The sequence below is a fragment of the Hetaerina americana genome, unplaced genomic scaffold, assembly GCF_022747635.1.
Source record: "Hetaerina americana unplaced genomic scaffold, ioHetAmer1.1.p SCAF_29, whole genome shotgun sequence".
Taxonomy (NCBI): Eukaryota; Metazoa; Arthropoda; class Insecta; order Odonata; family Calopterygidae; genus Hetaerina; species Hetaerina americana.
This window is the reverse complement of record NW_027286863.1, coordinates 893,338-908,666: the sequence shown is the minus strand read 5'-3', so window position 1 is coordinate 908,666 and position 15,329 is coordinate 893,338. Positions and strand designations below refer to the sequence as shown.

The 15,329-nt window shown below is 37.2% G+C and overlaps 1 protein-coding gene across 7 annotated transcripts in view; it reads left to right on the top strand.

Moving 5' to 3' along the window:
• LOC139689891 (cohesin subunit SA-2-like) overlaps window positions 1-15,329 on the top strand; it is a 58,241-nt gene that overhangs the window by 21,222 nt on the left and 21,690 nt on the right. For all 7 annotated transcript variants that reach the window (XM_071587004.1, XM_071587002.1, XM_071587006.1 and 4 more), the window contains exons 13-18: window positions 4,187-4,369; window positions 5,244-5,456; window positions 7,727-7,882; window positions 10,567-10,764; window positions 12,786-12,981; window positions 14,102-14,223. In XM_071587004.1, the coding sequence (XP_071443105.1) occupies window positions 4,187-4,369; window positions 5,244-5,456; window positions 7,727-7,882; window positions 10,567-10,764; window positions 12,786-12,981; window positions 14,102-14,223 (1,068 nt within the window). The remainder of the gene's footprint in view (window positions 1-4,186; window positions 4,370-5,243; window positions 5,457-7,726; window positions 7,883-10,566; window positions 10,765-12,785; window positions 12,982-14,101; window positions 14,224-15,329) is intronic.

Sequence of the window (15,329 nt, the reverse complement as noted above, 5' to 3'; positions counted from 1 at the left end):
ATGATCAGCTAGAGGACGTAATCATGGCTGTCCTGGAACGAAACATTTGTTAGTGATGGGGGATTGGAATGTGACGGTATGTAAAGGGAGAGATGGTGAGGAGGTGGGGAATTACAGTTTACAGGGTCTGTACAATCAGTATCGTGACTGGTTCGCTATAGCCTCAACGGGGAGCAGTGGATGGGGGTCCAACCAGTTGGCTCGGTAGAGGGGTCCCTCACCACTCAGGTGCACTTTAGTTCAGTCAGCTCCGGGCATGCGTTGAGACAGGAGGTGGATTTTTGTGAGGTGTGATTGTTTGTGGTGTCGTCTCGCCAGCATGGAGTGCACCGTTGAGCAATGCTATGCCGTGAAGTTTTGCATTAAACCCGGGAAATCCGCATCTGAGACCCTTGAACTCCTTAAGCAGGCTTATGGGGATGATGCCTTAAGTCCTGCAATAATTTTTGAGTGGCATAAAATGTTTAAGGAAGGCCGGGAGCTCGTCAAAGACGAGCACCGCATTGGATACCCGACGACCGCTCGAACCGGTGCTCGGGTGGCCAAAGTGAATAAAGTTTTGGACTCTGACAGGCGTGTAACCATCCCTCTTATCGGTGAGGAGACTGGCCTTTCAGTCCACACCATTGCAACAGAGGATCTTGCGATGAGGATCGTGTGCACGAAGCTGGTGGCAAAAGTCTTGAGCAAGGTACAAAAACTATTGCGGGTGGAAACTTTGGACTGCGTCGAGGAAAATGAAGATTTTCTCGACAGCATTATTGCCTCAAAGGATAGCTCTAAAGGAGCTCAAAGGATATCGGTTCGACTCCATCGAGGCAGTTCAAGCCGCAACGACAAAGGCTCTCAACAGTATTCCAGAAACTGACTTGACGAGTGGCAGGTATGCCAAACTACAGGTGTATTGATGCAGGAGGAATGTATTTTAAAGATTAATATGTAATTGTAATGATAACAGCAATAAATTTTGATTTTTGGAACTACTCCCGATACTTATTGTACGTGCCCCGTAGGTATGAGGAATGACTATGGGGAGAAAGCATTTGAGTTCTGCAGGAGACAGGGGTTAATCGTAACGAATATATTTACATCCCCACAGGAAATTACTGGGGATTCAGTAAGATATCAGTTGGACTATTTTATGGTTAGGCTTGGATTTAGGAAAGGTGATTAATTCTCAGTTTCCTGGAAGTGGATGTACACCCTTGAGTGTAGTGACTGATTGAGAGAGACAAAGTGGGAAAGATGGTTTAGGAAATGGAGCAGAGAAGTATAAACTGGATTGACAAGGAAGAGGTATCAGCGGGCTGTAGAGGGAATTATGAGTGATTAAAGAGCACTGGTACTATAGAGGAAAAATGGGAACATATTAAAGAAGGGAATTTGAAAGGCACACAAGGAACTATAGGAACTGTTAATAGGAAAAAACAAGGAAACTGTGTATTATGGCAGAGATGATCAGAAAGATAGATGAGAGAAGGAAATGGAAGAATGTAAACACGGAGTTAGGTAGAGGGGAGTATAAACGTTTAAATAATAAACCAAGGCACAAGAAAAATAGAGTGAAAGAAGCTTGGCAGATGGAACATTACGAGGATATGGAAAGTTTACTCAGAAAGGGTGAAATTAGTGTGGTATGAAGGAAGGTTAAAACCTTTTCAGGAAGTAAGAATAAATGTAAATAAAATGATGGTTGTGCCGTTTTCTAGGAAGGAAAAAGCTAAACAAAATGTTGAAATGGGAGGGCAAAAACTAGAGCAGGTGGAACAGTTTATGTATCTCTGGAGTGTTGTGGACCAAAATAATAATAATAATAATAATAATTTTATTGGACATTAAACAAAATAGTTTTGCAATAGTCTTCGTCATAGAGATACATAGTTTAGAGATTATGGTTACATAAACACATATTACAAATCAAATATTACATATTACAGTCAAAATACATTTGGTGAGACAAATGATTGTATGTCTATCATGGACCACACAATTTTTGAATCAAAAAACTCATTTACTGAGTAGAATGCTTTTTTAGTCAGCCAGTTCCAGATAACTTTCTTAAACTTGGGCACACTCACAACTTTAGCCTCAGAGGGCAATCTATTAAACAAACGAATTTTTAGAATATTGAAAGAATTGCTGTTCTTGGCTAATCTGCAATAGGGAATGTCTAGTGTATCGCTGTTCCTTGTATTATGAGAATGGAAGTTAGACCTTTTCTCGAAAGAGCTAAGGTTTTCCTTGACATTACATAGGCATTTATAGATATACAGACTATGCAGAGTCATGATGCCCAAATTACAGAACAGAGGTTTACAATGTTCTCTTGGGGGTGAAAAGGAAATAATTCTGACTGCCTTTTTTTGCATCTTAAATAACATATTTGTGGAAGGTGAGTGGCCCCAAAGTACAATACCATAGTCAATGTGGCAATGAAATAAAGCATAGTATACCTGAATAAGGAACTCTTTTGGAATAATATATTTGAGTTTACGTAACATATACACAGCCTTTGACAATTTTCCAAGTGTGCCCAGTATGTGAGGCTCCCAAGTCAATTTTTGGTCGAGTTCGAAACCAAGTAATTTAATGGTACTCGGGGGATTAGATATGATATGGTAAATGGTCAAAGTAGTGGGGATGTAAGGAGAAGAATTACACTAGGCAAAGAAGCTTTAACCAGCAGGAGGGAATTGATGAGAGGAAGGTTGAGTTAGTATGCTAAGAAAAGGCTTGTGAACACCTCAATATGGTTTGTAGCTATGTATGGTGCAGGAACGGTCACTGAAGCTGGATGCTAGGTGTAGGTTGGAGGCTTTTGAAATATATGTGGAGAAGGTGAAATGGACCAAAAGGAAAGCAAATGAGGAGGTGCTGGCAATGGTGGGGGAAGAGAGGGGTTTGTTAGGAGAAATCCTATCGAGGCAGGAAAAATTGATGAATGGCATATCGTCAGTGGGATGTTGAAGACTGTAATAGAGGGGAGAATGTTACACTAACAAGGAAAGGGCAGGAATAGGATAGGGATGTTGGACGGGATGAAGGGAGGTAGGAGCTAAGTCCAGTAATGATGAGAAGCTTGTTGTAGAGTAGGATGTTGAGTTGGCTTTGTTAGGAGAAAAAAATATTTATTTGGTAGTTTAGTCCATCCAAAACCTACCTTAACCATTATATTAGCAATAATGACGAGCGTCTAAAGAATAATTAGTTCTACTTAAATGCATGCTCTTCCACTAACCTCTTGTGTTTGGTTATCATAACCCATTCTTTCCGAATGACCTCATTAGTGTTCTGTTCATCTGTTTTTAAGTCTCCCTTTCAATCCCTCGTCCCTCTTTCAATCCCCCGGGGGAAATTCCTGCTACCTGCAACGTTGGGTCGCATTCCCTGCCTTTAACAGTCTCCTCGGGGGGTAGAGTGTTTTGTGGTGCATGTTCATGTGGTATTGGTGTTTTACATTCTTGCTTGTTGTGTCCTGGCTTGCGTGTTGTTGGATGGCTTTTGTGCTGCATCCTGGGGTGCAGTTGTTTGTTGATTTATGGTATGTGTTTGCATGAGTGTTAGATGAAGGGATTTTTACATGAGTGTGTGCGCTGTTGTGGTTGTAATTTTCCAAGTTGTTGTTTTGCATGTGGTATTGTTCCTTTTTACGGGTGGTGACCTAACACCCCCCGCCACATGCCCTTGCGGCAGCTTCCGGGGTATTATGTAGATGTCACATAGATGAATAACAATAATAATGAATCTGAGACCCATTTCCTAAGTTAAAAGTTCATCGATAAATCATCTAAAAAGGTCATATTTATAAATCATTAAAAATTATGTCTTGTGAATTATAGATAATTACATTTCAAATTAAGAGCACAGAGACTCGATTGTGTATTGTGGCAATTACAGTGATAAAAGATAGAAAATTGCATGAAATAAACTTTTGGAAGAAATTCTTGAGGATTCATAATATAAAACATGTATTGCTTGAATTTTTCTCTAATCCAACATCACTTGTTCAATCTTTTGTGTATGCTTTCATTTTTACTGTCCCCTTGTCATGCAATCCTTGTATTCTAGTTTTTCTTCATGGCAGTTAATATCATTTATTATGTAACATGCTATTTTTTGCACTTTAAAAATGCTGACATTCATTTTCCATGTTTTTTGTTATTATTTCTTCCACTACTTTAAATAGGTCAAGACCACATCTGAGCTTAAACAGGTTAATGATGATCGTGCTATTCTATCAGAACATTTTCTGAAAACCCTACCTGAGCTCCTCGCTAAGTACATGCAACATCCTGAGGCTGTAAAGAATTTAATGGCTATTCCCCAGTTCTGTGATCTACAACTTTACACTCAGAATAACATGGAAGAGGTAAGTTAAGAAGAGCCCATGGCTATAGTTATAATTTAGAAAAATTGTTTTACTTTCAAAAGCCTTTTTTTGCGAAACTTATGTCTACAAGGTGCTCTGCAAGTTACTTTCTTTGGCAATTGGCTGCCAGCCTTCAGCTGTGCTATGGTGAGGAGATACGGATGTGTGCTCTGGGGCATTTAAACAATAAAGATGCATTGCAGCTAGGTCCTCGCAACACAAATTTTTTAATGGTCAACCTTGGTCGCCTTATTTGAATGGCCACATCTCTAAGGGAAAAATATTTATTTAATTTGTTTATGTGGATAGCAGTGCACAATAATTGAAATGTGTTAATGCAGTTAGAGTCCAGAGAGCTGTTTTTATTCTCTATGGAAAACATTTGAAAATTGAGATTTTGATTTTGATAGTTATTATCTTTAAAAGTAAAATTTGGAAGGATTTTCACATAAATTTTGAGCTTTCATTTTCTTAATGAAAAATTTGTTTGATTTATCATCATATTTATCTGCTTTATGTTCTTTAATGTTCTTATTAACATATTTCAGCCATAATTGGATGTTTTACTTAAAGTTGTCAAGGGAGCAATTTTGTTATTTATTTTAAGGTTAAACCTCAACAATTTGAACTAAGTTGAATGTTTTTTCCAGCTCCAGCTAAAAGATGGGACAATTTATTTGGTTTCATTTTTAGCTATGCCTGTGAGCAAGAGATTTGAAAGTAAAATTGGATTGATATAGTTCTAATTATTAAGTTCTCTCTAATTTTGTAAATTCAGTGATCTAATCATAATTCTAGCGAATTGAGGCATGTCGGCTGGTTCAAAATCTGCGATGCATGTTCTGTAAATGGCCTGTCAACTTTTATTTTTCAGGAATTGGATGGTTTGCTGCAGCTAATTTGCCAGGTGATGCTCAACCATTCTGATCGTGATGTGATGAAAATGACTGTGAAGACCCTGGAGAAGCTGTGTGAGATGGGCAGTGAACGATTGCCCAAGTGTGAAGTAGTGAGGACAGTGTTAACAGAAAGTATTGTAACTCACTTTAAAATAGCCATGCAGCATCACTCAGCCTGCAGCAAAAGGGTATGCTCGTTACATATTAGTGCATACGAATTTCTTATTTTGTACATTTCCAGGTGTGTTCTTCCAATTGCTTTTTAGTAATCATTTTGGGCACCAAATAATCTTTTTCAATCCTGGGTACCTCATTGTTTCCTGATTTCACATTCCAACATGTCATATGGCTTCCCAGGAGTCAAGTTTCATGGGTTAACGGAATACCTTTGCTCCCGCGGTTGATATAGAATGGTGATATTATATTACAGTAGGAAAAGAACCAAGAATTGTGTGTGTACGAGGTCTGTTCAAAAAGTATGGTGACTTTTGTGTTGTTTCAAAAATTATTTATTCATTCATGAATATCTTTTTTGTCCCCTTCAAAGTAATCCCCATTAGATATTAAACAGTTGTGCCAACGTTTTTTTCCAATCCTTGAAGCATTTCCAAATATCATTTCATGTGATCTTGTTCAGCTCCTCCATCGATGCAGTCTTTATCTCGCCAATCGTGGCGTAGCGTCATCCTTTCATGGGCCTCTTCAGTTTTGGGAGCAAGGAAAAAGTCACTGAGAGCCAGATCCTTGGAATATGGTGGCTGTGGCGTAATAAGTGTGTTGTTTTTGGCATAAAATTCGTAAAAATTCACGCACAAGTAACGATGTGTGAGGAGGAAGAAAGATACATTGTATTCTTCATTAATTAAATGAAGAATAGAATGTATCTTTCCACTGTCCTTTATTTGCGTACAACCGGTTTCAACGCTCAAGTGTCATCATCAAGTACAAATTAAACAAGTCGCAGTCCACTTATATACCATTCATGAGGGAGAGGAGGGGTGGGTGAGAGAGGGGGGAGAAGGAGGGGAAAGAAAATGGAATTGCGATCGGCGTGGTGCTATATGTATATAGGTCAAACGGGGAGATCATTAAAAACACGGGCGGAGGAATACAAACGCTGTTTCAGGAACTGTGACCTCAAGCAATCACACTTTGCCAAGCATCTATGGGAAGAAAACCATGGGAGTGATTTCAACCCGGACCTCTTACACCAGATGGAAAAAGGAATGAGGATGGACAAGTGGGAGGAGCTCGAAATCAGGGAGAATTAAAAAACGGGTCATTTGGTTAACGATTTATTGTTTGAATACCTCTCCCCAATCCTGGAAGTACCCCTTTCCTTCACAGCTAGACCCGACAAACCCCCCACCTTACCCCACTGTAAACCAACCAAGCACCTTTCCTGATGCTTAACACCCCTCTCCCCCCTCCCCATCAATGCCAATCGCAACCCCATTTTCTTTCCCCTCCTTCTCCCCCCTCTCTCACCCACCCCTCCTCTCCCTCACGATTGGTATATAAATGGACTTCGATTTGTTTAATTTGTACCTGATGATGACGCTTGAGCGTTGAAACCGGTTGTACGTGAATAGAAGGAGAGTGGAAAGATACTTTGTGTTCTTCATTTAATTAAAATGAATATCCAAAAGGTTGAGCCAGGAGCAATTGAATAGACTTAAGCAATTATTAAAGGGAGTGTTATGTTTGTAGGAATGCCTTGGGGTCGGGAGCATCCCAATCAGGGAAGATTTCATGCATGAGACACTTTGGCAATTGATCCACTGACTTATTCATGAAGTATTCATTCACATGGATATTGAAATAAGGAAAAGGGATGGGAACGCATATGAATGACAAAACCACCATTGTAGCTCGTTTCTTTCGTCTACCTATAATCCATTAAGTTCCTCAATTGAAAAGAAAATATAATATTATGAGTTGTCTGACAATGGTGCCCAGTAAAAGTTTGGATAAATGTTTAGATCATTATTCCTTCTAGTTTATTTCATATAGTATACAAGTGAATATTCCATCTTTACTCAGTTAGAGACTGCTCTTTATCTTCATCCAAATTATGAGATGCACTTTTATGGGTCAAACCAAATAATTTTCTAAGCAGTACTCAGACAATGATTTTACACCCTATTGGAATTAACTATTTGTTAGATCTTGCAGCTCCCTTTAGCTTGAACAGATTTCTTTTTGCCTTTTACCGGAAAGATATTTTTAATACATATGGAGAAAATTTGTTTTCTTTTTTTTTCAAATTTAAACATTGGTTCCAAACAAACATGTACCCTAAATTCATTGGACATATGGCAGTATTGGTAATTGTTTGAAATTACTTGCACAAGTTGTGGTTCCCAGCCATGTTAATAAATTCTTACTTTTAGAGGCCCACCAAAGTGCAGTTTTAATTATTGATTAATGCACGTTTTTTTTATTGTTTGAATTGTAGGGCGAAATTCCTGAAATGTCTGAATTGCTGGAGTTGACAGAAGTGACGCACAAATTGTCCATTTTATACGGATGCCATGATGTTGGCCCTTGGGGTGTTTGGGACTCTGTGTTTGAAACAGTTCAGAACTTGAATACAGTGCAGCTACCAGATGAGGTACAGCAAACTGCTATTGTGAATTTTCTTTCCTAATCTCTGTGCCATTTCTTTCCTCCCCCATTTGGTAACAAGTTACATGCCTTCAAGTTCATATTTATTATTTTGTATGCCGTAGCATTGTTGTGTTGAATAATTATAACTGTAGGTCATCTATCGGTTAAGGTAGGTTTTGGATGGACACAACTATCTAATAGTTGTCTTGTCTCCCCTCCTTCCTCATAGATACTACAAATCAGTCCATATAGACTCTTCCTCCCACATTTTACTATAACTTTAAGTAGTTCTGCAGGAATACCCCCAACACCTCATAAGAATTCATTTCCGTTTGTACACTTTCTATCTCACTGTTAAGTAAGCCTGAACCTAAGCTATCTTCTTCTACATCATATTCTCTGTTGAATGATGTTACAGCTTTATTTCCAAGTGTCCTAAATTATATAAATATATACTATTTCATGTATTTAATGCATCAAAATTATTGTATTAATCATCAAATTTCATGTGGAAACCTTAGTCTCCATTTATTTTTGAAAATATTATACCTTGATCACGATAAAATAACTTGGTATATATTCATCCTAGTTCTTATTCAGTGTACTGAAGAACTAGTTTTTGCTGTCTAACATCCCTCTCCTTTTAGTAGTGTGTGTTTGCTTATAATACCGCCCTGATGTCTTTCAAGAGAGGATAAAGCAATTCAGTGTTATGATTCTCTCAGAATAAAAGAGTTCAAGGTTATGACAATGCTTGCATGGTCCCCTGCTGAAAATGCACCTACTTCCTAGAATGAATAGATTAAGAAAGTTATGATCTTATATGCTAATTGTAATTCTGCCCAAGATATTTGACCCCTAGCCACAAATATGAAAGGTTAGTAACAAAAATGTTCTCCATGTATTAATTCATCCATTTTTCTGTGTCAAATTTGATATTTTATTTTCTAAATCACATAGAAAATCTTCCTCTCCTGGTTAATATTAAAAAGGACTATTGAAACAATAGTTTTGCCGTTGGTCAGCTTTATTCATTATGTTATTAGTAATAAGGTAATTTCCTTAGAAAATATTTGCTTGAATAAGTATGTAAATAACAAGTGCACTTTGGAGCTTCCATGAGAAATTACTTTTTCTTTAGACACCCAAATGTTTGAGAGTTTTTCCTTTATTTGGATGCTAAAAATGGGATGTGCATCTTCTCTGGGTGCATTGTACTGGAGTTTCTGAGGAAACATTTTGGATTTCTAAGGTACTTGTAATGAAATGAAGGATAGGTGGTGTTTCATAGAAAGGTGATAGTTGAACTCACATTTTTTACATATTTTAAAATATTGTCCTATGCATATTTTTAAACACCGTTAGGGAATATACGAGTGCTCCCTTGTTTGTCAAGTGCCTAATATACAAGTTTTCTATAATAAGTATTGGCAACAATATTTTCCTGACATGTGCGTGAAGTGCTGAATTCAGACCATAGGTTAATTGTATACATGGTCGTAGATCGTAGCATTGGCATTGATTAGAGGACGGTGCACGTGCCATTATATCACTGAAAATTTGGCATTGCGAAAGATATGCGCTGAACTTTTCGCAAAGGTTTTGATGAATGACCAGAGAAGAGCAGAGTCGAGTGTCTCTGTTTGCAAAGACCTTCTGCAGCAGCATCGCCATGATTCCCCAACCCTCTTACTGCTTTGCACCAGCAGACTATTTCCTGTTCTCAAAAGTAAAATCCTTCCTCAAAGGACACCACCATGGGACCCTACGTGCCATCAAAGAAGCTTGCACGTGTCCCCTTGAGGACCTTCCGCCTACCAGGGAGCCTGCAGGTGGCGGGAAGGCCACTGGCAAAAGTGTGTCAACACTCAAGGGATGTGCTTTGATGAATTTGGAGGCAGTGTCGCAATATCTGAAATTAATCAATTTGTCCAAAACTTTTCTCAATACTTTTTATACAAACTATGTAGCTTCCTCAAATTGGAAAACTATGCATAGTGGAATCTGACCTTGGAAAAGTCGACAGTCGATCTTTTGGAAAGATGAGGCGGCTGATCCTTAAATGTCATGTAGTAATTAATTAATATATACTCAGTGAGCCTCAGGCCCAGGACATAAGCATAGATGAGTTGGCTGTAAATTCGTTGGATGCAGGAGGCTCATTGTCTTACTGTATTTATGTAGTAGGTTCTTTGTTTTGCTTTGCTTTATTTATTTTCTTTAGCTCTCCAGATATTGGTCTATTGGCCCATGTGCCCCTTGGATCCCAAAACACTACTCATCAGGTGTCCCAGGGGCCAAGCTGTCAGCGTCTGATGCAACAGCCATGCCCAAGATTGGCCTCAAAGCCATGATCTTTAGGTTAGCAAGTGGACGCAGTGTCTAACTGATAACTTGGCTGAAAAATTAAATTTTGAAATTGCTTATGTCGGGCCGAATCGAAATTAATATTGGAAAAGGTGTTCTAGATTACTCCAAATCAGCCAGGGTATCTTGCAGCCAAGACTCAAGTAGGTAAGGAGAGCCTTGGAGCCAATGAAATAGAGCATTGTCATTCAGTAAAGAATTGGGCTTCAGGTATTTAGTAGGTATTGTTAATCAGGTCCTATGGTCATTCACATTGCTCATCATTTATGTGTTCTTCTCCTTCGGTACATGAATGACCAACAATGACTGTTTGACTTTCAGGTTTTGAAGCATTGTATGACAATAGCTTACTTCAGCATACTCTGGGATTTTGCTTGCTTGATGGATACTGATTCAGGAGCTGCTAACAAAGGGAGAGATGCAACTCATTTGGAATTGCTCAGGACCAGAGTGATATCCTTTGTGTTCATACTCCGAAATGCTATCCAGGCCTGCCCAGTTGAGCTGCTTCGTGAAGAGGTAATATCAATGGTATCCGCTTCATATTTTGCTATTCTGTTGGTGCTAGATGGTGTTATTAGTGAAAGTAAATGCCTGCATTATTGAAGATAAATTTTAGTGAAAATAAAATATGTTGGTATTTAATGGTCATTCTCAGCAATTTACATTGATTCAAGTGGGTCAGTATTATAATAATCTCTCAAAGTTAGGGATGATATATATAGTCTAGCAAATCTGAATTTAGATTAATTTGCAGAAATATTTGGAAATCAACTGACTTTGGAAGGAAATTCCTCAGAAATTTCACCAGCTATGCACCGATTCCTCAAATTCTTGTTTGTTGAGCACAGCCAAAACTCTCATCAACAAATTTGCGTGTTCATTAATTTTGGATTTATTTTGATGAGTATCTTGGGTTGCGTGTTACCAAAATCTTTGGTTTTCAAAGAAAAAACATGGCACCAACATGAATTTTATAAAATGGCTACACAATAATTTCAAGAAAGTTTCTGCTTTATTAATTCTACTCATTTTGGGCAAAAAACATTCATTCTTCATAAATTTTTGAATAAAATTGCCAATATTGAATAATTGTTTAATATGAAAGCCATTGTCTCTGAAGGTTACTGATTGTGCTGTAAGGTTAATAAGACTATTGGGATTACATCTGTGTCTAATAATAATTCAGTAATTAAGAAAAAAACCACATGCCAAAGCCACAAATTTATACAGTCCACAAACAAAACATGGCATGCATTCATGCAAAAACACTTACACCCCATACACATTCAAACACACTTAAATACCAACTAGCATACACATGCACCTACAAATACAACTAATATCCCTGCAATGTCTAATACTCTTCCGACGTGTAAATTAAATATTTTTAATATTTCTAAAATGACTTTGGTTTCTTACTGTTATGATTTCTGATTGATTGGGGAAAGAATGGGTATTTGAATCAATCTGTACTGGAATCTATCTCCCTTATTTTATCTTTGTGGTGTGATCTACCAAAGCAGTGTGGGGCCATTAGAATTCTTTCAGTGTCATCGTTAAACTCTTTTGTTCTGAACCTTTCTGAAAGTCGAAGTCTCGCTTGTTCTCTTTGTATTTCAAGTGGCTGCTAGCCTAAATCCCCTAACTGTAAGTTATTGCAAATATCTCCCGCAAAGCATAAAACCTCTTCTGTTCCAGCAGTTTTTGTGGCTAGTTCATCACAAAAATGAGATTTAATTAATTTGAATGGGAGTAATTTACTCAAGATGTCATTTTTAAAAGTGATCAATGACACAAAGAGTGCTTCCTAAGGTTCTAGGTGGAGTTTCATTAAAATTCAGGGGATAGATGTGACATTACAAATGTATATATAAATTTTTTGCCGTCAAAAATCAATTACCGATTTTTAAGTTTTTTTAACTTTTGCTGCTTGGCTTATGATTGATAAACATGTCCAACTTATTCTCTTGAGCTCCTTCATGCATCATTGCATTGCCTTGGATTCTAAGCTCAAGAGTAATCGATGAATTGTAGAGTTATTATCACCATTCTATGGAGAGTGATACTTGACATTTTTTTCTGAGGTTTTGTTCACTTCCATAAGTTTTATCCATCCATTTGGCACATAACCTTTTTAAAATTAGGTTTTGCCAATAAATTGTTATTTAGGTGTGCTGTGCTAATCACTTTTTAAAACTCATCTTTTGTTAAGTTAAATGCCAGTACAGTAATCTGAGTTACATTAAACATTTCTTTCCTCTAGTTCTGTGAAATATGTAATTTGTAAATCATAAAAATAGCCTTTTAAAATATATTTACCTTGGGACCAGAATTTTATATCGCCATTTATTTTCCTATGTCTTCCACTACTCCCCTCAAAAATTTAAATTCAAACTGGAATCCAACTTTGGTGAAAAAAAGGAAAGTTTAAATTGTTTTCATCATATTTGGTAAATTCTCGTTCATAATCATCTGGCTGCAGGTAATTAATTTCTTTTGTTCTCTGTGGTAATATTTTCACCACATTGGATCTCTAGGCTTTCATACTTCTGTGTGACCTCCTCATTCATCTGCGAAACGGTGATTACGGCAGTGGGCCCTTGCACTGTCGATGGGGTGTCCTCCCTTCCTATCAAGTGGACAAGGAACTTCAAGAGTTGCTGAATGACTTCATCCAGAGGGAGGTGTTCACGGAATTTGAAGCAGGTGGTGAGGTCATCGAGAATGATGATGGTAAAGTTTTAAAAGAAATACAATTCCACATTTATTGATTGCAATTGTGGACAAGTAAAAAGTTGCTTGATCAGAAGCTTTTTATGTTGATTTTGAAGAATTACCAGCTTGGATGAGAAAGTTGCTAGTGCACAAATGCCAGCAATACTGTTGTACGATTCCAAGTGATGCACCTTTTTATGTCAATATTTTATTAAATGAAGAATACAATGTGTCTTTCCACTGTCCTTTTATTCACGTACAACTAGTTTCAACACTTAAGCGTCATCACCAGGTACAAATTAATTGAGTCGCAGTCCATTTTTATACCATTCATGAGGGTGAGGAAGGGTGGGGGAGAGAGGGGGGGGAGAAGGAGTGGAAAAAAAGTGGTGCTGCGATTGGCATTGATGGGGAGGGGGAAGAGGGGGTTAAGCACACACACAATAATAAATCATATATATATCACTTCAGTCCTTACAAGTTAACTTATAAATGCCACTTTTATTTTGTGTACATATTTTATCTTTTGTAGTATTCAAGACTGATTTTAAGTTATTCGTATTTTAAAAAGCTCTTCGAAATTTCTCCCTTGGAAAGAGGTTGGCTAACTTTTGTGAAATCAATCCATAATACGGGAGTTTGCACCATTTGTAACCTATTTCCTCCACATTAATTGGTTTGAACAAAAGACTGTATGCTTTGGAGGAACATTTTCTTTGTAGTATTTTGTCAATTAAATTTTCTTTGTAGCCATTTTTCATTGCTAAACCTTTAATCGTTTTGAGTTCTTTAACAAAATTACTTTTGGAAAGAGGAATGGCCAACTGTCAATATTTTAACTATCAATATGTCAATATTTTCCATTATCTTAAGCATTCTTAGTGAGTTAAATCATGATTATGCTTCAGAATAATGAGATACTCTCTTTTTTGCATGATGATCTGGAAACTTTTTGATTGCCCATGTATGCATACATCAAGCAAGTCCTGCTTTTGCACCATTTGATGTATGCATGTACCTATAGCAGATTTCTTAATTTACTGAATCTCATCCTATGCATTTATTTGCTGTATGGGTTTATTTTTGCAAATGAATACATATATATATATTATATGTATGTTTCATTTGTTTTTTTCAGATGAGCATAAGAAATATGAGCTTCACAAGAGAAGGTGCTTTTTGGCCTCTTTCTGTAAGCTGATTGTATATAATGTCGTGCCTATAACAGTTGCATCTAACGTATTTAAGCATTACCTGAAGGTAAGTTTCCTTGAAAAAGGTTCAATTTAAAACACATTAGAATAGCGAGTAGTAGTCCTGTGTGTGATACTAAAAAATTGAGAGAACAAGGACAAATCTCATCTTGTAGATGGCAATGAAATTTCATCTCTTCTGGACACACATTATCATGTGGAGTAGTAATCCTGGAATCAATATTTTGTCCCGAAGCTAATTAATTTCAAGCACTCAATTTAAAAGATAAAAATTCATATTAAGACTCAATTGAGCTGAAATGGTTGTATTCTAAATAAGATAAGGGCATATGTCTTTTATTATATATATATATATATATATATATATATATATATATATATATATATATATATATATTTGTTTAGCAATCTCCTCTCCAGAAGTTATTGTTGAAAATTACAGTCATGCCTGTTATTTTATTGTATAATGTTGACCATTCCGTGAGCCTAGTCTTAATGGAAACCGTGGAACGTATTATGACTATTTCTCCTGTGAATTTGAAAAATACTAGCGAATGGCATGATTATCTGATTGCTCCAACTCTGCGTGAAATCAATCCCTTGGTGGTGCTGGCACATCAACTAACCCCATCACCCTTGAGCTTGGTTTTAGGGGCGAGCACCCTCCCTCACCTTTAAAAAGCCAACCTTTGCATTGATTACTCTGATGTATAAACTCCAGTGGATATTGGTGTGCTTGAAGTCTGTGTCACCACTTCCCAGTGCCGTAATTACACTCCAAATGCTCATTCGTGTTTCCAACATGCGTATGTAATAATTCTGATATGGAGCAAATGCTCAAAGTGTGAAATCTCAGTATCATTCAGGTTTCATTGAAAGAAAAACTCCAAATGAAGTTATTAGTGACAGATTTGATGCATCCAGTCTTAATTTCCTCTTTGGCTTAACCTGCATGACACATCAGAGAATATCAAGGGATAAAATTCCACGTTATTTGGAGGATACAAATAATGTTGTTAGGTGCTGATGAAAGTATTTTTTTTTTTTACTTTATGGTTCAAATGAGTCGAGTGTGTACACCCTGAGTCTTTTTTCTGCTACCCTTACTGCTGCTGAAGTACAGAATGCTCTGAAGTATACTGTTTGAAATTC